This window comes from Anopheles funestus, chromosome 2RL (genome assembly GCF_943734845.2).
Source record: "Anopheles funestus chromosome 2RL, idAnoFuneDA-416_04, whole genome shotgun sequence".
Lineage (NCBI taxonomy): Eukaryota > Metazoa > Arthropoda > Insecta > Diptera > Culicidae > Anopheles > Anopheles funestus.
In genome coordinates, this window is record NC_064598.1 from 74231660 (window position 1) to 74256620 (window position 24961).

At 45.0% G+C, this 24961-nt stretch overlaps 2 protein-coding genes across 5 annotated transcripts in view; one reads left to right on the forward strand and one right to left on the reverse strand.

Annotated features, from left to right (window-relative positions):
• The window catches only part of LOC125766571 (muscle-specific protein 300 kDa), an 89332-nt gene that overhangs the window by 44953 nt on the left and 19418 nt on the right, over window positions 1-24961 (reverse strand). For all 4 annotated transcript variants that reach the window (XM_049432642.1, XM_049432640.1, XM_049432639.1 and 1 more), the window contains 5 exons: window positions 24632-24908; window positions 22000-24570; window positions 8546-21784; window positions 7894-8047; window positions 3438-7771 (listed from right to left, as the gene is read on the reverse strand). In XM_049432642.1, coding sequence (XP_049288599.1) covers window positions 3438-7771; window positions 7894-8047; window positions 8546-21784; window positions 22000-24570; window positions 24632-24908 — 20575 coding nt within the window. The remainder of the gene's footprint in view (window positions 1-3437; window positions 7772-7893; window positions 8048-8545; window positions 21785-21999; window positions 24571-24631; window positions 24909-24961) is intronic.
• On the forward strand, window positions 992-3416 carry LOC125766615 (arginine/serine-rich coiled-coil protein 2-like). The gene is made up of 2 exons (XM_049432809.1): window positions 992-2661; window positions 2727-3416. The coding sequence occupies exons 1-2, from the start codon at window positions 2616-2618 to the stop codon at window positions 3302-3304; spliced, it is 624 nt and encodes a 207-aa protein (XP_049288766.1). The 5' UTR covers window positions 992-2615; the 3' UTR covers window positions 3305-3416.

Sequence of the window (24961 nt, forward strand, 5' to 3'; positions counted from 1 at the left end):
AAGCAATCTTTCCTCGTTTTATTCCAATTTCGGTGAGTTTATGTATACTAGAAATCTGAAATTCTCTCTTCCACAATAACTGTTAACAAAGCAATCCAGCACACAACCGCTTCAGTGAAATTTGACAACGAGGTATAGAGAGTTTCAAGGTGTGACACAGACATGCAAGACAAAATCAAAGGCGCTGCTCTGGGATTTGTCGTATACGACGAACGACAACGATAAGTTTTATGGGTGCTCTAGGATTTGTCGTCACACAAACTGTCAAAGAGAGAAGGGACGTCAAACCGTAATAATAAGAAGAAAAACATCAAATCATCAAACGTACAAAACCAACAATAAAGCGTCCTCAAATCTGAGTTCCATTGCCTAAACTTGTTAGAATGGCCGCTTTAATTAAAATTCAGTTAAAAATGATGCGCATTGGACAACTTGTGTCCATTTAATTTCTGCTGCAAAAATTTGTTCTGTTTTGACAACCAAGATGCACGTTTTGAAAGATGTGCCTACGACAAGTTTTACGAGGTTTATAGAAAAAACAAATTGATTTGTATAACGACAGATGTGTGATCATGTTTTACAGGATTTGACAGAGCACCTTCATACAGCTCCATACGTTTGTATTTGTCGTTCGTCGTATACGACAAATCCCAGAGCAGCGCCAAAGTGTTTTGTTCTATGTCGTGTTTGTCTGGTTTGTTCTATACAGGTTGACAGAGCACCTCCATATGATTGCTTGGATTTGTTCTTGTGGTTTCGTCTGGTTTGTCTTGTTCGAGAAGTGACAGCGCGCTGCCTTAGAAAATTTCCTGCGCCTTAACCTTTTTTTGGGGGAAATTTAGCAATATTTAAAAAATTGATTTATTTTAATCCGAATTGGTTGAAATAAGTTTCTTTGCCCTCACATAATGCTTTAAATAAAGACAAGAATAAAAAGTTATACAAAAATAAAAAAAATCGATTAATTTGAAAATTTCCAAAGGCTATGGCCCTAGCTTTTTTTGAGTAATTTTGCAAAATTTTATAAATTGATTTATTTTAATGCGAATTTGTTCTTCATCATCGAAATTGTGTTTTCGAGATTAGATTAGATTTATTCCACCGCCGATGGTGTAAACCTCAGCAACGGAAACATCAAACATGCACAGCATCGGTTCGAATTCAATCTCAATCTCGTGCATTTTTTAAATGGGTATACATTTTAAATTTTACCCAACTTACGCTCAAACCGGTCGAAGCAAACGCTGCTGAATGATGATTATTTCTTCCCGTTCCCGAATAGTTTCCGCCCGTTCAACAACATCACAGTAGCCAGTGCATGTCTTAGGAGCACAGTACATGTCTTGCATTCTTCCTTGTTGCATCTGCGTGCTGAAGGATTTGGTTTACCTTACGAAACGTATTCGAAATTTTGCTAACAGTGTTGTACACGCTGCACCAATGACATCACCTAAAAACAACCGGAAAACGAGGTTGGAAATGGCAAAACCATCCAGCGAAACATCAACGCAACGTCCCGGTGCAATGGTTTGCAAACCGGGCAAGAAAACGCGCAATCCGTACTTAAATTTTTTGCGCGATTTTCGCATTAAAAATTGTCACCTTTCGGTCGTGGAAATTGTACGCCAGGGTGCGGAACAGTGGCGTCGGATGACTGATGAACAGAAGCTACCGTACGTGAAGGTGGCGTTTTACACACCGTTGAAACGGCGCCGTTGTCCCTCTTGCAGGGCAAGGCTCGGACCGATGAAAACACAGCGTCGCGCCATTGTGCGCCGGAAGCCAATGATCGGTGGCGTTCGTGTGAAACGGGAAAATCAAAGCAAAGGAGGACGAAGATAGGGCAGAAACAGAAACGCTTGAGGTAACCGCAAAACTATTTAATCTCCTTATATTTTGTATATGGATTTTTCCACCGGTTATCAAGCGTATCCGTATGGCAATCACGCAGTCTTGCCCTCTGCCAAACCCCAAAATAGTCAAACCGTCCGGATCGTTAACGTAAACGTTTGGAGTCACTTTGGAGAAATGATAAAAATAAACTCTGCATATACAATACTTTGACCCTTTTTTTCTATTTCGTCCACCCTCAACAACCAGGGCCGGGGTCTGGTTTGCAAACGTTTGTAAGTGAACCGAAGTGAATATCCTCTCATAAATTTATTACTGATTATAATTTTCTTCGTTTAAATTAATTTAATTCAATTCAAGATTATTTTAAAGCTAACGGCTCGATAAAAAACGATAACAAACCCTGCAAGAGAAAACTTAACCAACCTTGAAGTCGCGCCAGAATCGCAAAATTATTTTGGTAAATTGAGCTACTTTTGTCGCGTTCGCAAACGCGACAATTGCTAAGCATGTAGTGACGGGGTAACACTCGATTCTCCACCCAAGCAGAAGATTTTAATTAGGCAGACAATGAACATTGACAAGTAGACAAATTCAGTCTCAAAAGGTCAAACACCATTTAATCTGCTGCTTCTATATATTTTTATATAAATTAATCTCAGCCGGCTAGGGTGTTTCGCATACATATATCCATTGCTTTATCACTTTAGATCATAGTACGCATAGCTTATCGTTATTCAATCCTCAAAGAAACCACTTAAAAAATGATGCCGTATATTTTGCGTATTTTGCACTGTTCTGGAACGCCACGTAAATATAAAACTTTTATCGATCCATTATCAATCACTTGTACGATTTTGTATTCTTACTTTCAGAGGATGTCCCTACTATTGCGAGGAAGTTGCGAGAGTTTAACATAACTGAACAGGAAACAAATGAGGAACTCGAAACCTCTATCAAGGAGTCACTGGAACGAGCCATGAGCATGGGACTAGTCCGGCAAAATGCTGGAACCAATACGTACAAACTTGCAAACAAGTGGTTTTTGCCCGAATCACAATCCTTCCAGCGCGAACTGTATGAGGTTGTACAAAACATGCCGGAAGCTCTGAATGATTCATTGGATAGTTCATCAGAAGAATTTGCTACCACTTCCCATATGCAATTGGGCTGTATGGGACCGGGTATGCGACAACGACGCAGTCCTGCCCAAATACGAGCTATTGAGATTTATAAAAGGATGCGTGAGCAACGCGAACGGGAAGAACGCGAAGCAGCAGCACGTGCCAGAAAACGGCGTAATTCTAGGTCTCAGTCCCGATCACGATCACGCACACGCCGTTCTAGTTCAAACAGAACGCGTTCACGATCAAAGCGTAACCGGTCGTCGACGCGTTCAAGATCACGCTCGACTCGAAGTGCTCGCAGCAGTAGCCGGTCCCGACGACGTTAAAATTAGTGATGAACCATTGTTTTTTTTTATCCGATATTAATTTGTTTTAAGACAAAATTCTTGTTAATAAACCAGTAGTGATTTTTGCAACTTGTTTAGTACTAAAACTTAAGATGATTTTTTTTTCACTTACCTGCAGCATGTTGAGCAACACGTTGATGTGATCAATACGGGCCGGAAGGGTCGGGATGGTCAGGATCGTGTCGTCCAACTTACTCTTCACAAGCACATTGTTCACTGCACTCGAATGCTTCTTGTACGATTTCACCAGATCACTGTTTGACAGCAGTTCCGTCTGCTGCACCGCGGCACGATGCGACACGTCACTTAAACGATTTTTCAACTGCTGCAGTTCACCGAGACACTGGTTTTGGTCCATCTCACTTAACGAGTTCCATAAGCGATCGGCCTGTTCCTGAATGCCACTGTACAGCAACGTACGTATCTCTGCCTCACCATGGAGGAAGTCTTCCAACTCCTTCAACGCTACGGTGATCTTCTCCTGGTCAAAGCTGAACGTTTTCGTATGTTCGAATCTATTCTCCGCCGCCGAGAGCCACTTTTTAACACGCTCCATACTATCGCGGAACTCCATACGATACTGACGGTTCTGTGTGAGATACGCTTCCCGTGCCACCAGCTCCTGCGGTATCGATTCATGCAATGCTCGCGCGCGGTCGACCATGTCCTGTAGATCTTCAGGCAGTTTGCTGTCACTGTGCGCCAGCTTGGCAAGTAAATCTTCAATCATTTTCAAATTTATATTAGCTTTGCCGGCTAACGCAATGTGAGCGCTGTGCTGCTGATCGGCCATCTTCAAATCCAACCCGAAAAGTGGACGAGACTTGATGTGTTCATCATTATCCTTAAACCAATCTACCAGTGCAAATAAGTCGTTTGATAGGGTCTTGTGATACGCTCGCTGCTTCTGATATTTATCCTGCTCCAGTTCGATCGATCGTTTAATCGATGCTAGTTGCTGCTGAAGCGAATGAATCTGGTCCATAATGTTGTGCCGATCCAGATCGGTACCATCGCTAGCAATTTGATGGCCCTTGTCTGTGGCAGCTACTAACAGACCTTCGCATTCTTCGATGTTCTGAAGAATTTCGCCGTAACGCAACAAACGATCATCCACCATTGGACTAAAGTTATCCACGGTGTTAAAGTCAGTGTTGATCTTAGCAATCAGCTTCACAATGTCATTGATTGCACCGATAAACTGTTCCTTCAGCAGCAGCATCGCTTTCAGTCGACGCAGTTGCTCCTCGATTCCCATGATCATTTCCTCCAGTTTGGCCGAGTTCTCCCGGAGTTGTGGTAAGTTAGTCAACAGTATGGTACTCATTTCTAACCGTTTATCTTTCAAACTGCCCAGAATCTGCTCATACGCTAGCAGGAAGTCCTGTATGTTTTCGATCCTGCTTGTCACTGGACGATTCATTTCTTTTAATCGGCTCTGCACTTGCACAATAAACGCGGCACAACCTTGAATCTTCGCGATCGCATCCTCATACTCAACAAGATGGTCTGCCAGCTTTTTGCACTTCACCTTCAGCACATTGCTTATAGCGTTCCACTTTTCGCGCATCACTTTCACCTGATTGTTAATGTTCGTCTTGTCCAGTTCGTTCAGCGTAGGCAGAATTGCACTCTTGAAATCTTCCGCTTCCTTCACGACACCTTTCATCACTTCGCACTCTTTGCACAACTTGTCGAATTTTTGCTTTTGATCCTTCAGTATCTCGTAACTCGTGGTACGGATATCGGCGGACACGATCGACTCCGCTTCGTTCAGCCAGTTCCACACGCGATCCTTACGACTCTCGAACTCACGACGCTTGCCATGTTCGCACTCCATGAAGTCGATCTTACGGGAGCAGCTTTCCACCAGCTCCCTTAGTTTGGCCTCGATGTCGCCAAATTCTTGAGCCAGCTTTGCCTTACCTTCGTCATTGCAATCCTTCATAATTTCGCGTACCTGTTTCGATACGTCCCTGAAGGCGTTTTCCTCAAACTCCCGGATCGTCTGTGCATGGCGCTGACACAGCTTGATCTCCGAGTTCACGTTGCTTGACAACAGTGGTATCTGATCTGAAATCTTGTTCACGTCGTTTTGTTTCGTTTTGATCCACGCTCGCGTAACGTCCAAATTGTTGTGCATGTTTTTACGGCACAAGATGTCTTCCACAATTTTATCCAACTCGCCACGCACTCGATCGCCGAGCAGACCAACATTCTTCATCAACGTCTGCAGTTCCACCTCGAGTTGTTGCTTCTCATGAGGTTCCAAGTCGGACTGTATGCTCGAAAACCTCTTGCCCAGTGTATCGACATACGATTGCTTACCTTCAATTTCTTTCAACAGCGATTTGAATGTTTGCTGTTGATTTTCTGCCGATTTCGTATCCGATCCCAACTGATACGGTGCATCCAAAGATCCATTCTTATCCACTACCCACTGCGACAATTCTCCAATGTCGCTTCGCAGTTTTCCAAACATTTTGTTCGTGGAATCAATTACGTCTAATCGACGGTTCAGACGCTTTGTGATGTCGTTATAGCGCCGATCGATGGATTTCAGTTGTTCCGTTACCTGTTGCGCATCGAGATTGCTCACGAGCTCAACGATATGGTCTCCATTGCGTTTAAAGTTGGATATCATCTCACAGTCATTCTCCAGAATACGCTTAATGTTGGAGATTTTTTCCAGCTTTTGTTTACAGCTCAGACCACCACCTTTCTCAACATTATCGATCTGATTCGTTATCGCATCCAGCCAACCCTGTACGTCTTCGTAGTTCTTACGATACTTCTCAATCGCTAGCTGATCATCCTTCTTGCGGTCGATCACCTTTTTCAGACTTGCCTGCAACTTCTCGAGCTCTTCACGCAAACGATGATCCTGATCAGTATCACCCAGCAAATCATCTCTTTTGACAGTAATGGTGCGTGACAGTTCATTCATTGCGCGCAATTCCTGTTCCGCCGCTTCCGGTCTAAACTTGCACGGCTTTGAGCTCCAGTCGGCAACGATTGCTTTCTGTTTCTGAATCCAGTTTTCCAATTCGACCTTTTGTTTGTGCTGACGCTCGCAATCATTAATTGAGGAAATCAGATCCGCAATCCATTGCTGGACATCATCGATAAGGTCTTCTAAACGGGCTCTTACCATCAGCTCCTTTTCAGGAATCATCTGCGAAACGTTGTCCATCGGTGAGCTCGGTCTGCTAATACTTGCTGTCGCTGCTTCGCAAGCCTGCACAGCGAACATGAGACGACTCTTTTCTACCTGTAGCTTGTTGTGTATGCCTTGTGCTTTCTCTAGCTGTGATTGGCCGACTCCGTAATCAACTACTTCGAGCATTCGTTCTTCCGCGACCAGTGGTTCCATCTCATCAAGCTGTCTATTGATGTCATCCAGCGTATCTTCGTACTCTTGGAACTTGTTGAGAGAATCGTGCAGCCTGTTCTTAATCTGTACCGATGTATTCAACAACGAGTTGTAGCTGTCGCGAATGTTCTTCATTTGCGTTTCAATGCGACTCTTAATGGCCGGTGCTTTCAAAATGTATCGTTCGATCTGACATTGGCCCTTGGCGTTGAAGTCATCAATATTAACCTGATAACGTTGTATTTCATCCAGTAGTTTCTCGTGCTGTGCAATCTGTTCAAGCGTCTGCTCTCGATTGTAAATGTACAAGGAGTTGTGCGCCATAAGCTGGAACGAGATCTGCAACAGCCACTTTTCTATTTCCTGCAGATTCTGGTAGTACGCCATCTGATCGTCTAGTTCCGTCTCTAGCTTTCGAATTTGGTACGAACATTTTTCGCTGAGCTTGGTGCAACGAGACTGCAGGCTAGCTACACGTTCCATCTCGGCGGAACACTTGTTCACGTCAAAAAGATTTGCCGCTTCTTGCTGCAGGTTCTCAAGATCCGTCTGTTTAAACGATATTTCTGTTTGGATGTGCTTTAAACGCTCCAGTAATGTTTTTACTTCCGTCATCTCACCATGCGTTTCGGGGAGCGTTTCGAACACACTTTCCGTGGTTGCTAGCCACTCGTTAATGCGTCGTTTTAACTCCTCGTATGACTCCAACCGGCTTGCCTGTGCGTTCAGGTTGTTTAACGATGAGCTGATACCAATTATTACCGTATCTAGCGAGTCACGAATATCGGAAATGTCCTGGAACATGGTAGTTTGTTTATCTTCCGGATATAGATAGGACGACTTGGTGAATGAATCTTGCAACATCTCGAACAACTTTTGGCCTTGCGGGATCGAGTTGGATAATCCTTGCAGTTGTACCACCTTCTGTCTGATAACAAGCACGTCATCCGCAGCAACATCGCTGCAATTTTTAATCGTTGCATTGGCATCGTTTAACCACTTGTTGATTTCTTCCTTATAGTATATGAACTCGGTATGACTAACAAGGTTTTTCTCTAGTTTTGTGATAAATCCTGTGGAAATAAAAACACAACAAAGGGTAAGGGATTAACACCGAGACATGGCACGAGCTGCTAAAAAGCATGTGCAGAAGAAACAAATATCATCTTAAGTGTACTAGGGTGTCCTCTGTTACCTTGCACTTTTCCAAGCAATGTCGAGTAGCTCTTTTGCAGATCGACTGTACGATCGCGAACCGTCGAACATGCACTCTTCTCCATAAGTGCCTCGCAAACATCGTTCAACTCTTCGACGGTACTCTTTTTCGTCAGAATCAAATCCTGAATGCGCTGTATACCCAACATTTGGATGGATGGTTTCGGCAAATCATGCAATCACGGTGGGATGAAATAGTAACGCACGTTTCAGACGTTATTGAGGAACACAAACACAGATTGTCAATCGTCGGTGATGATGGTCAACGTGCAGGTGGTTCATGGAAGAAGAGAAGAAATAAATTACATAAATAAACGAATCTAGGTTATCTCTTGATTAAAATCTCATTTACAGGAATTTAATGCATAGTTTTGTACCTAAAACTGAAGTGGTCTAAGAAATTTTAATTATTTTTTTACAAGTGGCCACACATACCTAACGTCTAATATTATTAGGCAATTTAAATGACAAAGATTGTTTTATCCAGCTCCATATCGTATTTGTTATGTGTTAATAAGGACGTTAATGGAATAATTTAGTTACTTAAGTAATCACAAAAATTAATAAAAATTTTGACTACAAAGGAATAGAAATTAATAATACAATGACCGCACAATAAATTTGTTACATACCTTCAGTTCGCTTAGTACTGCTGCCTGATCTGCAGTTCCTTCGCTTGCACCGTATCCATTTACTTTAACGTTGTACTCCTCCAGGAAGGCACCCAGAGTTTCCGACTTGTCCAGGAAGCTGTCCCATGACCCTAGACAATCTTCTAGCGTCTGTCTGGAGTTTCGTGCCAGCTCCTCAAGCTCATCCCAATCAGCACGAGCCTGCAGTATTTCCTGTTTGATCGATGCCTGTCCTTCTTGGCCACTGATCGCTGCCAAGGAGTTGCCCATGTCGGCAGTATTCTCCAGCAGCACCTTGCCTTCTGAAAACGATAACTCAATTCCCTTCAGCTTCTCAATGCGACCGACAATGTGCTCTTTATCGCCATGGAAATCGGACGATTGTTGTATGGTCTGTCGAGTGGCTTTCATCCACTCGTACAACTCACCCAACGCTTGCTTGAACCGTTCGTGATTATTGACCTGATTTTCCAGTCGCTCAATCTCCGATACTACCTTTCCTACGATCGCATCGTAATCGGTAAGAATCTTGTTAAACTCTTCCACATCAATGTTGGCGTTATCGGTCATTTTGGATTTAATCTTGTCTACTACCTCATTGTAGTTTCCAGTTTCCCGGTGAATGGCACGATACTTCTCCAGCAGCACACGCTTATCAGCAAGCTCATTCTGCATAGTCTCACCAGCATCCAGTTTACTCTGCACCTCCTCGACCCATTCAGCCAACATTCGCGACAGTTTGCCAATGTCTTCGAGTTGTGCGAGGTGGTTAGTGAGGCGTTGGCGTGTTTCGGTTATGTCGACCATAAGTGATTCATATTCGGTTTTCAAATTTTCCGTATCCTCTTCGATCTTCGATGCACCACTCGTCTCAGTGCTGAGTACAATTTTTTCCTTCAGCTCGATCAAATATCGCAACTTGTTCTGACCCTGTTCCAATGACTGTCGGATTCCTTTAACAATGTTCAGTTTGGATTGCGTTTCTGCGACAGTATGTGGTACAGATTCGCATTCGTTCAACTTCTCGCGCATCCTATCCAACCAGTCCTGACACTCTCCATACAGCGTATTGTGCTGCTGGTGTTCCTGATAGTGTAGCTCCAGACGGCGCATAATTTCCTTCGCAATCGAGAGTAGCACATTGTACTTGGTAGTTAGCTGCGTCACTCCGTTGCTGATGCGTGTATCGGCACAAATTTCCAACAACACCTGAGCTCGCATATTTAAGCTGTCAAGCTCACGTTGCCAATCGAAAAGTGTTTGCAGTTTGTCCTGGAACTCTTCCAGCACACGCTTCTTTTCCTGCAAATTGGCCTGCATTTTGTTGTACGTTTGCACTTCCTGCTCGATGGTATCCAACCATTTAAGTGCCACACCATACTGATCATCATACTCAGTCCAGCGTACGATTCCATTTTCCAGTGCACCACTGATCTTCTTCAGCGCCAAACAGTAGTTGTCGAACTCTTCCTGCAAAATAGCTACCTCCTTTTCGATCGCTTCCACCTCTTCAGTGTCCACATTGCGACAAGCAACTTCCGCCTGTTCGAGTGCTTTTTCCAGTTTTTTCTGGCCAACCGGTACATCGTTGTCCAGTATTTTCAACTGTGTCATTTTCGAAACGAGCGTCTCCTTATCACCACGAGAATCGGAACACTTGTTGAGACATTCCTTCGCATTTCGAATCCAAGCAGCGAACTCATTGCTTGCGTCGATAAACGCCTGATGGAGTTCGACTGTTTCCTTTTGCTTTTCAAACATTTCCTTCGCCTGTTTGCTAAGGGTTTCGTATTTGTTCGATATCTCCGAGGCAGGTGATGTTTGACGTAGATCCGATGCTTTGCTTGCTACGGACTGAATCATCGGCTCGAAGCTCACAATATCCTGTACGATATCGTTCGCCTGACGCAGATTTGCTCGACGTTCATTCAAACCGCTGCTCAAACTGCTGGATGTACCTCCCAACCGGAAACGTACGACCTTTTGTTCGCATACTTGTTGCAGTTTGCTTTCGCGATCTTGAATCCATTGCTGTAAGTGATTGTAGCTTGAGCTGTAATCTGCCCACTGCAGAAGATTTGTCTCGAGTTGTACTTTAGCCGTGGACATGCGCTTCACCAATCGATCCCAGTTTGTCTGGATATCCTTTATCTCACCGTTTATCACTTCCTTGCCATCGGATTTCGTACTCTTCACAACCTTCTCTCCAGTGTTGACAGTCGCATTTACTAGATGCTGGCCTTGTTCGCGCTGCTGTATCAATTCCACTATCTTTTCCAATCGTTTCTCCAGATTGTCCTTGCTAACACTGTCTACGTTTTCTGTCGAGTAACGTACAATTTCCTTGGCATTTTCGATCCAACTGTTTGCCTTAGTCAGATTATCCTTATATTCACGGTGCAGATCATGGTTTGTTTCTACCTTTTTCAGCACATCCTTTGCGAGATTTACCTGTACCTGGTAGCGTGAGTTCAGATGGCGTAACTGGTTGCCGATGTACGTGTCCAGATGAGATTGTAGAAGTGGTGCCGCGAATGCGTTAAACTTATCCATTTCCACCTGACCCTTCTCAAGCTTACCGATGAGCTCCCGCATTTCACGCACTTGTTTTTCCTTTTCTGCCAAGTTGGAACACATGGCAAGCTTATGGTTTTTCACCAAAATATCCACCTGCTGCAACCATTCAGACAAACGCTCGTACTCTTCCTTGTACTCGCGCAGCAAATTGAGCGTCTTCTCTAGATCACGCTTCTGCTTGTCGATGTCACCAAACAGTGATTCAAAGTTAGCCTTCAGTCCGTTGATATCACTACGGATCGCTTCCTTGCCCTTCTCTGACGTTGAAGCCATTACCACTTCGCCAGTATGCACTAGATGTTCCACTAACAATTCACCTTGGGCTTTCTTGTTCATTAGCGCATCCAGCGGAGCAATTGCACTATCCATTGTAAGCTTATCGCTCAGAGATTGTTGTTTCACGCAAGGTAGCTTCTCTCTGGCACGGCTAATCCAGTTGAACAGATCATCGTAAGCCTCCTTGTATAGACGGTGATCACGATACTGATCCTCGCGATCGGTTAATATCTTGCTTATCTTTTCCGCCAAATAGTCAAACTTGCTCAGAATCTGCTGCGCCGTTGCTGCTGCCTGTGACTGCTGACCAGAAGCTGCCATCTCAGCAGTTTTTTGCTTCAGTGGTTCGATTTCGATCTTCTCCAAACGGATTTTCTCTTCCGTATTTTTGATTCTCTCCAACTGTGCTCGCTTGTCGGCCATAGTTGCCTGGAACTCGATGAAGCCGCTCAGTTCGTTCTCCATCCAGTCAATGTTTCGCTTTAGATCGTTTACCTGATCCAAAAAGCCAGACCACTGATTAATAGCTTCATCTAAGTTCGCTCGGATATCGATCATGCGTAACGCTAGCGAAGACCATTCTTCTTGCAATGCTGCTACAGCTTTATTCACAGCTTCATGTCCGGAAGGCGTAGTACAGGCCAGCACTTGTTGTGCAAGATCCACGATCGTCTGCAACCGTCCGGAACCGTCTTCTTTGTTTACGATCATATCCTGAACGAGTTTGAGCTTGCTTTGCAGTTCTTTTTCAGAGGTGCTCGAAAGATCAGCACAGTAGTTCAACTTCTCGCGCACACTATTGAGCCAATCGCGATGCTCGCCTATGCGGGTCTCCAGCTCTTGATGTTGAATAACGTACTGTTGCCAACGGCCAACGAGTTCCTTGATGCGACTAGCTGTTTGCTGATATTTCACTGCCAGTTCCGATATTTGAGAATTGCGACTGCTCAAATAACCACGATACAGCTGTTGGGCCTTTTCGGTAAAGTTATCAATTTCGAGTTCCTTCGCCTTTACCTCGCCCTGCAAGCTCTTCAGATAATCCAAGGTGGCCTTTTTATCGATCAGAGTCGCTTTTAGGTCAACCGAGTGGATCTTCGCATCAATATCACGCATCCAGTTCATACAATCCGTACGAATCTTCTCATAATCGCTCCATTCGGTCATCTTACCGCGAATGCCGTCCATCGTGGTATCAATGGCAGCCAGCAGTCCTTCCCACTCTTGCTGCGAAATGTCAATCTGGGAGCGTATGTTAGCCTGACCCTCATCACTCGTATCGGGAATGGTAGCTTCACCTAGTGTGCGTATCTGTTCGACGCGATTCTGCTCTGCCACGATCGATTTCTTCAGCTCGGTCAGACGATCCAAATTGGTCATTAGCGATACTTGATCGAGATCGGTTTCACCCCACAGTTCCACCGTGTTGTGATTCGCGTCGATAAAGTCTTGCGTTTCCATTACGGCCTTACAGTACTGTCGGTGATTGTGTACGATACGATCGTACTGATCGCCGTAGCTTTGTGCCTTTTCCAGACATTCTTCATATTTGCTGGTAAGCTCAGCCATTCTGCGTTCAATGCTTGGGTGACGTTCCTGCATATTTTCAACGAGATCACGCACATTATTCAACTCAGGTCGGTGATTTTTAATATCATTCAGCAACTCCGCGTAGGCCTGTTGTTGAGCACACTTTTCATCCAGTGTTGGCTTCAGTATGAGACTGCCACGACCCAACTGTCCCTCAACATTATTGAGCCACTCCTGCAACTGATCAGCTTTCTCCATGAATCCAGACAGCTTTGCCAAACGACCCTCATACGAACGGGCATACTCATTTACTTCGTCAAACAAACGTTCACACTTTGCTGTCAACTCTTGGATTTCGCTTCGTATCATCTGTTGGCCCTTGGATGCTGTGGTAGAGTACAACTGTTCACCACTGTCGGACACTGCATTGCACTGCACTGTTACCATGTTATGCTTTGCAAGTAGTGTTTGTATCGTACCTAGTACTGCTTGCGCATCCGGTTGTTGGCTTGAGTTCTGTATGCTTTGGGCATGTTGCATGCGACACCCATCAAACACGTCCCGAATCTCGTCCAGCTCCTTATCACATTCGTCGTATCGTTTACGGTACTGCTTGTGATCATTGTAGGCACTTTCGCACTTCTTAGCCAACTCCTTCACCGTACCCTCCACAGATTGTGCACGAGATTTCAACTGCTGCATGTTGAACGATATTTTCGTATCGCCGCTGCTCTGGAGCAACTCGGATGACTTGTCTAGTAGTTTATCGAACTCAAGTGCATTTTGTTTTAAGCGTCCCAACAATGCCTGATAGTATTCATGCTGTTCCTGCTTCTCATTCAAGCTGTTCTTCAGTGTATAGCCTCGCATTGTGTCCTCCACCTCGGCCAAAAATGCACCGATCTGATCGAGATCACGTTGGTAATCGTCCCATAGCTGCATTCGCTTCTGCAGCTCAACACGCGCGTCTCGAATCGATGCGACAAACTTTTCAAAGTCGCCCTTCATCTTAAGCAAATCTTGCTCCATTACCGTTTTCGCACCGTACGATATTAGATCCCCATTGTCGGAGATAAGTTTAGCGAGATTCTTAAACTTTTCCTCCATCTTTCCATTTGCTTGCTGCAAATCGTCGATCTTTTGAACCTTATCCTGTACAGCACGCTTATTACCGGATACATCGGACAACTGCTTAAGCTCACCGAACAGATAATCCTGCTCGTCGAGCAAGGATTTTTGCAATTCATTAAACTTGTTGCACAGCTCCAACGATTGTTCCAGTCGGCGTATCAAATCACTGCAAGATTTTTTCAGCAATTCGTACCGTTCCGTTATGGACTGGACCTTCGCATTAATATCTTCGTTCTGTACGTCCGTAACGAGGGAATCTGCTTTCTCCTTCAACGAATCGATTATACGCCGATGACCACTGATTTCTTGCAAAATAGCTTTATACTTGAACAGCTTCGAACGAATTTCTTGGGTAGAATTCCAGCTCTGCGATTCGTTTGGTTCAATCTTTCGCTCGGTAGCATCTAACCAGTTCAGCACCTGTTGCAAAATGTCCTGATAGGATGACCACTGGATCGAACGGACGTCAAGTTGTTTCTTCAAATTATTTAACCCAGCAATGATCTGATCCCATCGATCCTTCAACTGACGCACTTCCTCGCGGATCTTTTCGCGTCCCTGGGTGTTTGTTTCGGGCAGCACTTTTTCACTTGCCGTCACCAAGCTGGTAAGGTTATTTTCAAACCGCTCCTTTTCAATCTCCAACTGCTGTAATTTCGACTGGTTGGCAGCCCCCAGCTTCTCATGGCCCAGTGTTTCTAGATCCTTCTCAACCTCTTGTAAGCGAGCTGCACAGTCAGTATATCTTTCTTGATAATTTTTGTGATCGTTGACGATATTTTGCGCGCGGTTAGCAACTTCCTTGCTCAGTACTTGCAACAACTGGTACCGATTGATCAGCTGGTTGATATAGAACTTTATCTTCTCCACACCGGTCTTTGTAAAGAGAGCCTGAGCCATTGTTACAAAATCGTCGATCTGTTTCTGCTTCTCAGTTATCGCTTCCTGATTCTTTCGGAACACATCCAGCTGCTGCTGCTTGCGTTCAAGCGAATCGTATAGCTGCTGTTCGCGGAAAATACCTTCCATTGAGCGACACCATTTCGTAAGTGCTTCCAAATCTTGATCAAACTGACTCCAACCGCTGAGAGATTTTCGCTGGTTTCCGATCAATTCCTCAATCTGTCCATACAAACTTGCCAGATCATTACGTAGCTCACCAATCTCGCGTTCCACCATACTAATACCAGCGGCAGACGTACTGTCCTTCATTGCCTCGAAGCACTGTACCAGAGTATTCAACAGTTCATCACCCTTCGGTTTGCCGAGTTTCAGATTGCTGAGGGCTTCGATGCGTTTGTTAATTTCGGTCTTCTCGCCACCTGTTTCCTCGCAACAGAACACCTTATCTTTTTCTTCATTGATCCAGCTACGCAGTTTGCTACAGGCACTCACATAGTTTTGATGGACCTGCACACAAGCGTTCAGGTTGTCCAACAGCTCACCGGATTTGCGTACGATTCCCTGATACGTATCCTTAATCGAAACTACACAACTTTGCAAGTGTTGGTCCTTTGTCAGCGTAAGCAGCTGCTGCGCCTTTGCACATACAGATTCTACCAGTCCCACTTGGGACAGTATCTCCTGATGCATCAGCTTATGATTCTGGTACTGCGTGCGCTTGTCCTGTATGTTTGCCTTTAGCTCGGCGTTTACTTCCATCGATTTTTCAATATCCTTCAACCATTTTGAAAGTTGTTCCTGTTGCAAAGAAAACTCTCCAAACTGAAGAATGCACTGATCAAGGCGCTGGGTTACCGCGTTCAGTTCGTCCGAGAATCGATCCCATAGATCCCGTATTGCTGCAAGCTTCTGCCGAATCAATTCTCGACCTTCAGGGCTTGTATAAGAGTATAGCTTCTCACCACGATTGATTAAATCCTCGTATGGGCTGCTATCGTCCAGCCGTTTGTATGCTATCTCTTTCAAACGCAACTGACGTTCCTGTAACACACTCAGATCACCGACCAGCACGCGGAACTCTTCCAATCCTTCCAGGTTCTTGCGCAACAGTCGTTCAAACTCATCATACGCTTGGTTGAAGTCACTTTGATCGTGCAAAGTAGATTCCGCCTTTGTAATGGCATCTGCACACAGTCCTGCCACAACACGGTATTCGTTTTGCAATTGCGCCACCTTGCCACTAACATCAAACTTGGATTTCACCTGATGGCTTTCTTCGAGAATACCACTCACAGTAACACCATAACTTTGGATATCGTCACGCAATTTCTTCAACGCCTCCAAACATTGCTGCTTAGTGTCCAGTGGGCCCTGTGCGGTAGTATCTTTGATTTCACTCTTCTTGTTTGCCAACCATCCCAAAGCACCTTCCAACCGTCCATTGAACGCATCCAACTGTTTCAGGGCCTCCGTCGATCGAGCCTTGAACGCACGACACTTGTCGAAAAAGGTGGTCCACTGACGCTTGTTGTCTTCAAACGCACGCAACAATTCCGAATGCCCGTTCTCATGTGTTTGAGCCATAACAACGGCAAACTGCTTGTAGCATTCATTCACATCATCAAGAGCAGCTTCCTCCTCCGTTAGCACCGTGTCGACCAGAATTAGATATTCCTCTAATTTCGCCTTCGTAAGATCGCCGTCGTTAAACATATCTTCTGTTTGTGATTGCAGCTTCAACAACCAGTCACGTGACTTTTCCAACATTGCATTGTATTGCTCATGCGACTTAATCGCCTGTTCCAGAAGTGCAATCTTTCGATTGAGATCCTCACGAAGAGCACCATAGTTCTGGCGTGTTTCATCGATCTGTCCCAAAGAACTTTTATCCGGTAGGGCCATAACTTTCTTCTGAATCTGATCCAAATTCGTCTCATGCACAGTAATGTCTTTCTGCATGTTTTTCCCACTGTACAATGCACTTTTCTTCTCCGGTAGTGTTGCATATCGATCAGTCAACCCAGACGTTATCTTACTCCGAAGTTCCGTCAACCAGTTGTTGAGCTGGTTATGGCTTTCATCGATCGATTTTTTCTTTATCAAATCGGACTCAATACGCTTTATGCCACCGTTAACCTCCTCCAAAAGAGCATTGTAATCGCTGCGTAAACGCTTCATTTCATCACGTATTCCTTCGCGACAATCTACACTCACCTCGGCGTACAAGTTTTCACCTAACGAGCACGTTTCATTAAGAGCACTATCCTTCGAAAGAATTTCCGCTCGCAAAGCCTTTGCTGCTTCGTACTCTCGATCGGAAAGGGCCTGTACTTGTGCGTCCGCGCCTAGGTTTTGAGCGTGTTTTTTGGTCTGCATTTCCCGCAGCCAGTGACGTATCTTATCCACCGCTTCACGGAACTGAACATCCTTCAAGCGTACATCCTCCAATCGATCGAGTAGCTGGATAAAGTACTTACTAAATGTTTGGTACTTGTTTTGCAGATGATGAACCAATACAAGGGCTCGAGATTCCTGGTTTACTTCGTTCAGCTGGTTTCCAACGGATTGCAGTTGGTCCATTTTCACTTTGAACTGTTCTAGTGTCGCACGTGCTTGACTCACTTCCTTTGATTTTTCACTCAGATTAGCTAAATCGATCAAGAGCACGGTTTCCATACGATTACGAGCTTCCAGGTCCTTCAAGAAGTGGATAACTTCTTCGGAAATACTTTCGTAGCTCAGCCACAGTGCAATGTTATCGGTCAGTTGTTTTTCCGTCTCTTCGAAAGCTCGCTTCAATACTTCGAGCTGTTTGCTCACTTCCTTTGTTTCATCGCTCATATTGCTAACCTTTGCCGGAGAAAACAGTTCTGTTACCGCTCCAGTAAGCGATCTTTCCACTTCTCCAAGGATACGCTCGCAATCCTCAATGCTTGTACGCACATCGTTCAGCGTGGTTCGTTTCACTTCCAGCTGGTACTTATCGCTCGTAGGCTCTGGTGCACACCAGTTCAACTTCTCACTCTGTGCCCCAATCATCCTAGTCAATGCACCCAGTTTATCCTTAAACGATTTCTCGACACCCTTAGTCAATTTGGTCTCTACTTCGTTCAAACTGTTCATTACGAGCCCAAAGCGTTGATCGAGATTTTGGATTTCTTTGGAAACAGTAGACGCTTCTTTGATGCCCTGGTCGTACTTAGCTTCCATCGAAGCGAATTCGTTCTTGAGCTCCGTGATTTCCTCTCCAACAAGATTTAACTTGCGGCGAAGCTCACGACAACCAGCAAGGTGTACCAGCTGTTTGCCACTGTCCAGAGTCATATCGTCACAGCCTACGATCTCCTCGCGTATGCTATAAATACGCTCAATAATACCTTTGATCGAAAGCTTCAACTGTCGCTCATCGGCAGTATATTCAGACATGCGATTATTCAATCGATTCACCGTATCCTCTATGGCACTGAATGCATCATCCAGCTGTACTGACATTGCATGCAGATCCTTCGGCAAAGCGCCTCCATTCATTTTCTTATACTCTTGCAGTAATCCATCCAAATTTTCCTTGAATGCTTGCTGTGCTGGCAGTTCTGCACGATATGTCACAATTTTGCTCTCAATCTCTCCCGGGTTTTCTAGCACACGTGACAGTTGGTCGCGTTTCGATTGCAGCCATTCATCAAGATCTTGGTACAGCTCGTCAGCCTGCTTGTACAATGCCACCTTCTGATCGAGCACACTCGAATTGTCAATTAAGCGTTCCAGATTCGCCTTGAACATCTCATTGTTATGTCGGATAATATCAAGTATGTTGTCACAATCCTGCGGATTGTAACCGCGGAACGTTTTCGCAAGTTCATTACCCTTTGCCGCTACTACATCCAGACTTCTCTTTACCTTCTTCATCATTGTCTCGGATGCTTTCTTAAGCTGATCGAGTGCGTGCTGCAAGGCGGGTTTGTTATCGAAGTTCAGCACCGTACCATTGTTGAGCGTCTCGATTTGTTTCAATTCGTTGATGAAACTCATGTTGTACTTGTTGAAATCGGCATACAAATCACTCGTTCCCGAAAAAACGCGCAAAGTTTCATCTGACTCTTGCTGCAAATCTGAAACCTTTTTATCGAGCTTACCAAGCTCCTCCTGAATCTCCATACCAGTGTCAACGACGTCCTGCTTCAGCAACAAGTTACCCTCGTACTGTACCTGGGCCTTTGCGCTAGACAGCTCACTGATCTTCTCATTCAACGTCGAAAGATCTTCCATTCCATCGTCCAGGGTTGACAATCGTGCGGCTTGAACGATACCTTTCAACTTCTCCTCGATGCTCTTAAGCGAATCCGTCAGCTCTTTCTGCGTCTTGTGGAATTTGTTGACACGATCTTTGGTGTTTTCTACCTCTTTTAGCTTGCCATCAACCTGCGATCTTATGCTCACCAACTTATGATCCAAATCCGAAATCATATTAATCGCACTAACTGGTTTGTGAGTTTTATCATGGAACGATATGCACGGTTCCTGCTCCATAGCAATCGATAGCCGTCGCCAGTTTTCGATTCCTGCACCCACATCGCTAATACGACGATTAGCATCATTCAGCTGTTCCTCACTGGATACGTCGTACTTTATCATACTCTCACGCAAATACGCCAACTGATCTTTGGTAGTATTGTGCCACTGCAAAAACTCTACCCATTTTTGGAGGAAGTCTTTCATCTGCAGAAGACTCGATTCAAGGTTTTGGTAATTACTCGCCAACGAACTATACGTCTCGTTCAACAGCTTGTTCTCCATTGGATTGTTCGACAGGCTCTGCTGCTTAACCTGTGCATAAATTTGATTGAATGTGTCGCGCTTGTCGGCGTGCTGCTGCACCAGGTACTGTACATTCTGTACGGCCAACTCAATCTCGTCTACGGCTGTATTCTCTAGCTCACTAATACTAGTCCGTATCTGATCCATCCAGTTGCTGAAGTCAGTCATCTGTGCGTTAAAATTCTGTTGCTCTACAATACTTTCGTAGTTAGCGTTAATGCGAGCACGTGCGTCATCACTCAATTTGGACAGTCGATCTTTCGCAGACTTCAACTTGTCCCTTACACCGTTCACACCATCTTCCGAAAGACTGTGATTAATCTGATCGAACATGTGAACCAGAGCGATCAGCTTAGCCTGCTGTTCTGAAATTTCATTGCTGAACAATTTCAGTGATTTAATCTTCGTTTCCAAAAGGTCGATCGGAAGTGCAGCGGCCGGTCCTTGGACAGTACCAAATTCACCCATTCTCACTTCAGCACGTTCAATGAAGTTGTTCAGCTTCTCAAGATCACCGTCCAAAATGGACCAGTTCGTTACCAGCTTTCCCGTTTTATTCAAGAGATGCTGCACATTTTCGTAGATGCTTGACACTATCATGTAGTACCTATCTGTTTCTTCCGATGGTTTCACACCGTACCGTATATTTTGTGAGTTCTTAATTGCATTCTGCAACTCGTCCATCTTGCCTTCGCACTGCTCGTTGAACGTTTCCAACCGTCCCTGATATGCGCGTGCTTCCGGCAAGGTCGAAGGTCTGATTTGTTCCAGTTCTGGGGCCAGTTTGGCTCGCTCAACCCATCCTTTTAGACTGTCCATATCGCGATTGTAACTCTTCCACGTTTCAAAGTCTTCGCCCACAAGTGCCTTCTCGCTGTCAACCATGCGGTGTAACTCCGTAAAGGTTCCCTGCAGGTGAACAACCTCTGCCTTCAAGCGTTTCATTTCACTTAGGTTTCCTTCCTTTGACGCAAGATCAGCAGCACTCGCATTCAATACGTCCAGCTGTCGGATCTTTTCGCCAAGTACACCTTCGAGCTGCTTTGTCTTGAGCACACGATCTTCTGCACTGATCTGCGGTTGTTTGATAGCGGCAACCATCTTCGGATACACATTGTTTGCCCAGCTCTTCAGGCTATCTAGGCGCTGTTTGTATTCATTCCATTTGTCACTGTAATCTTCGAGATAGACAACACGCTTCTCGACGTAATCGACCGTATTGTCCACCCGCTTACCAAGATCACTCACTTCCTTTTCAATCACCTGCTTTGTAGTCGGTGGCAATGACATTCCCAGATCACGGCATAGATCATTCAGCTGAAGCAAAGATTTGGAAGACGCTTGTTTCAAGTTCAGTGCAAGCTGTCGCTTCATATCTAAATCTTGCGTAACACTCTTCGGATCGGTTTGCAATGGTGTCACCGACCGTAGCTCCATCTCAGCCGTGTTCAGCAAACCAACGATCTGTCCCTTCTGTTCGTTGTAATCACTCCACACTTTCTGGATGGCTTTTAGCGTTCGGACCTTTTCAGCCGCCTCATTGTACGTATCATTCCAACCGGATTCCAGCTTGCGAATCTCACCAGCAATGAACTGCGGTGCACTTGGGTTCTTGCTTAAATCCTTACCTCTCTGCAGCATCTTCATTATGTGGGCACGCTGATTGTCCAGCTCTTTGATCGAGTACTGCTGTTCTTCGATCATTTCGTTCACACGCTTATAGCTTTCCGGTGGTGGCACACTTCGTGCCTGTGATTTAATACGATCCAGCAGGTCGCATATTTCCTGTGCTTCCCGGCGGTAAGTGTAACACTTAGCGAACACCTCTGTCTTGGTCATTGTTGTTTCAATCGTTGGTATGAGCGTTTTGTAACGCGCAATCAATTTTTCGATTTTCTCCTGTTCAATCGTTGCCTGTTCTTCATTCGTATGGCTCAGCAAGAAGTCCAGTGTCTTCACCAACCACTTCATATCTTCACGCTTTGCATCGGCTTCGAAGCAGATGTTCTAAGGAGGGAGAGAAAAAAACAACCCAATCAATAAACATTATATTCGAGTGAGATATCAATAGTTTGGTGTATTGTTAATAGTTTACCATGATCGTTTTTAACTTCAGATTGCATGTAAAGTGATATTAGGGAAGATTTAGTACAATCTTTCTATTGCCCTTAACCCTCCCAAAAACATACTTTGGATATTCATCCAAAGATATCGAAACTCACCTGGAAAGTGGCTTTTTCCTGTTCGAACTCTTCCATCGTCTGCTTCTCCACCATGATCTGCCGCAACGACTCATCCACCCGGTCCATCCAGGCGTTCATCTCATCAAACTTTGCATGGTAAGCTTCCCACTGCGCTGGGATTTTGTGCAAAATGTTACGAACACTGTCAATACGTTTGCAGATAGCGATCCAACTGTCATTCGCACGCTGGTACAGCGGAGCTAACGCTTGATCGTTCGCTGACTTCTCGAGATAGATGTAGTTGATCTTCTCCATATTACCCAACACCTGTTCCACACGTTGTAGATCGTTCTTCTTGAAATAGTCTAAGTTGCGCTGCAAAATGGCTTCGAAGTTTTCGTTACAATTGAACGCTTGCTCTTCCGCGTTCAGCTCTTTCTCGATGTCATTTGCACACCCGTTAAACGTGAGCTCATTCAAACGGAACTCGACTTTCAACAGATGAAGCGGGATTTGCTGGATTACCTCGCTCCACTGGCGCTGGATATCTTCCACCTTAGCAATTAGTATCTGCTGTTCCGCAGGAGGTAAATACTTTAACAGATCCTCCGTATTACGTTCGAGCTTGTTGATGCTCGTCTGGTCAGCAGAGTTGAAGAACTCTAGCTGCGTTTCGGCATCGGCTTCCTTTTCCACCGGTATGGCAGACTTCTGGAAAGCTTCAGCTTGACGCAGGAACGATTCAACCTTCTGTTTGCTTTCGTTGAAGTTTTCCCAAACACGCAGATTTTCCTGCAGCTTGTACTCCCAATCATTTGCATTGTTGATAACGTAGGTGAAACGGTCGTTCAGTTGCTTCATTTTGGTAGCCGCATCGCTCATATCGACACTGCTGTCCGTATCGGTGAGCTTGAGCAGATTTTGGAATACGTTGTTCTTGCTTTCCAACATCGATTTGTAGTAGAGTGTACGATTGAAGAACGCTTTATGTTTTGCCAGATTGTTTTTCGTCTGCTGCGGATCGTTGGTGAACGAGTATGATATCAGCAAATTCTCAGCCTCATCCAGCCACTGCGAAATTTCGCGCTGACCACTCTCGAGCGCTTCCTGCTGGGTGAGTAGTTGATGGAACAGATGCAACTTGATCGGTATCTGTGCACGCACACGCACCAACGCTTCCTTCTGTTTCTTCATCATGGCCATCATACGGTCTACTTCATCTCGCGAGTATTCTTTGATAAGCGCCTGGAAGCTACGGCTGACCGATTTGAACAGTTCCTCCATGGCTTCGATTTCACAGGCAATTTGCTTTATTTCCGTTTCACACCGCCGGATCTCAACCGAATCTCGTAAGTTATTGCGACCGAGAGCCACATCAGTGCGTTGAATCCATTCATTTAGCTGTGCTGCGTCTGCCTTGAACTTCTGACGGTGCTGTAGAATATCACCCACGTGTAGGTATTGCTTGGTGTGCTGGAACACTTGATCCCAGTGTGAAGCCAGCTGATTATACTTTCTTTCCAGTCCGACGCTGGTTTCTTGATCGCACGTCGATTTCAAAATGTTGAACGTGTCTGTCAGTGCGTCAAACTTATCCTTGTACACGTTGATGTTCTGGAAGAACTCGATACGTTCATCTTCTGTGCCTTGCAGTGCATCGTGTGCCTGCATCAACCATGTCTCGATCTCATGCACCAACGAGCGCCAACGCTGCCAGTGGGACAGTACGTCTTCGAGCATGGTTTCGGTACAAATCAATCGCGACGATACGTTCTTCCAGCGATCCTCGATCTCGTGCAAAAATACATCGATATTGTACATCTCCTTCTTCGTAATGTTACCATCGATCTTGTACTCCTCAATCACCTGACGCATGTCAATCAACGCTTTCTCGAACTCTTGCATGATTTGATTACGGGTGACAAAGTTTTTCAGATGATCCAAGGACTGTTTCACCATTTCTTCGTTATTGTACTTAACACCGTTAATCTTGTTCTCGAGCAGGTTCAGGAACGCAATCAGACAACACTTGTGCTCTAGATACTTCAACTTAATGCGTCGTTGTCTGGCGCATGGTTCTATGTCCAGCAGTCTTTTTTCCATGTTTTGCAACTGCCCAAGTGGTACCTTTTTCGCCAAAGGTGTCATCTTCACGTTGTTGAACGTCTCGCGCACCTCGTAGTACGAAGCAAAGAATTGCTTGTGCGCTTCGAGTTTCTTGCTAATCAGTGAAGCCGTCTCCTCGTTCATGTTGCTCGGTATATCGTCGTCATTCAGCAGTTTTTCACCATTGCTTAACCAACGTCCAATCGCACCGAACTGATCAGGAAGGCTGCTATCCAGGTACCACAACCATTGCTGCATGTGACGTTCGAGTTGATTCCAGAGACTGTTCAACTCTTGGACTTCCGGTGTCATCTTGGCAGCATTGATGCTTTTTACCTTTTTGTAGGTGTTTTGTTTTTCCAACTTTTCACCGTTAACGCTCTCATACATGGGATAGTTGTTCGGATATTTACCATTCATTCCATCGTAGTATCGTACCGTTCGGCGAAGCCAATCCAAGAGCTCCAGCAGTTCGCGTTCGCTGTCACTCTTTGAATTAATGTTCTGCAAAAAAGATCACGTCAGTAAATGTGACCTAAACACGTTACGGTCTTTTGTACCATACCTTCACATCGGGGTATTTGTGTAGAAATTGTGCGACATACGTCATTATGCTCTTCTCGTCCGGACTATTGACGTCCACATCTTCCGCGTCCAAAAGTCTAGCGATACCCAGCTCCGACTCGGCTACATTGAACGCCGTATCCAGACGGTAACGGTTGTTGTACTTCTTCATCTCCGCAATGTTGATTACGTTCGTTTTTATCGCATCGATAAGCGACAAGAACGCAATGCCATCGCGCCAACTTGCTCCAAAGTCACGGACTTCTAAGCCCGTGGTTCTGTAATAATAATAAAATGATTATTTAATACTACTCCATACCATCCCATAATG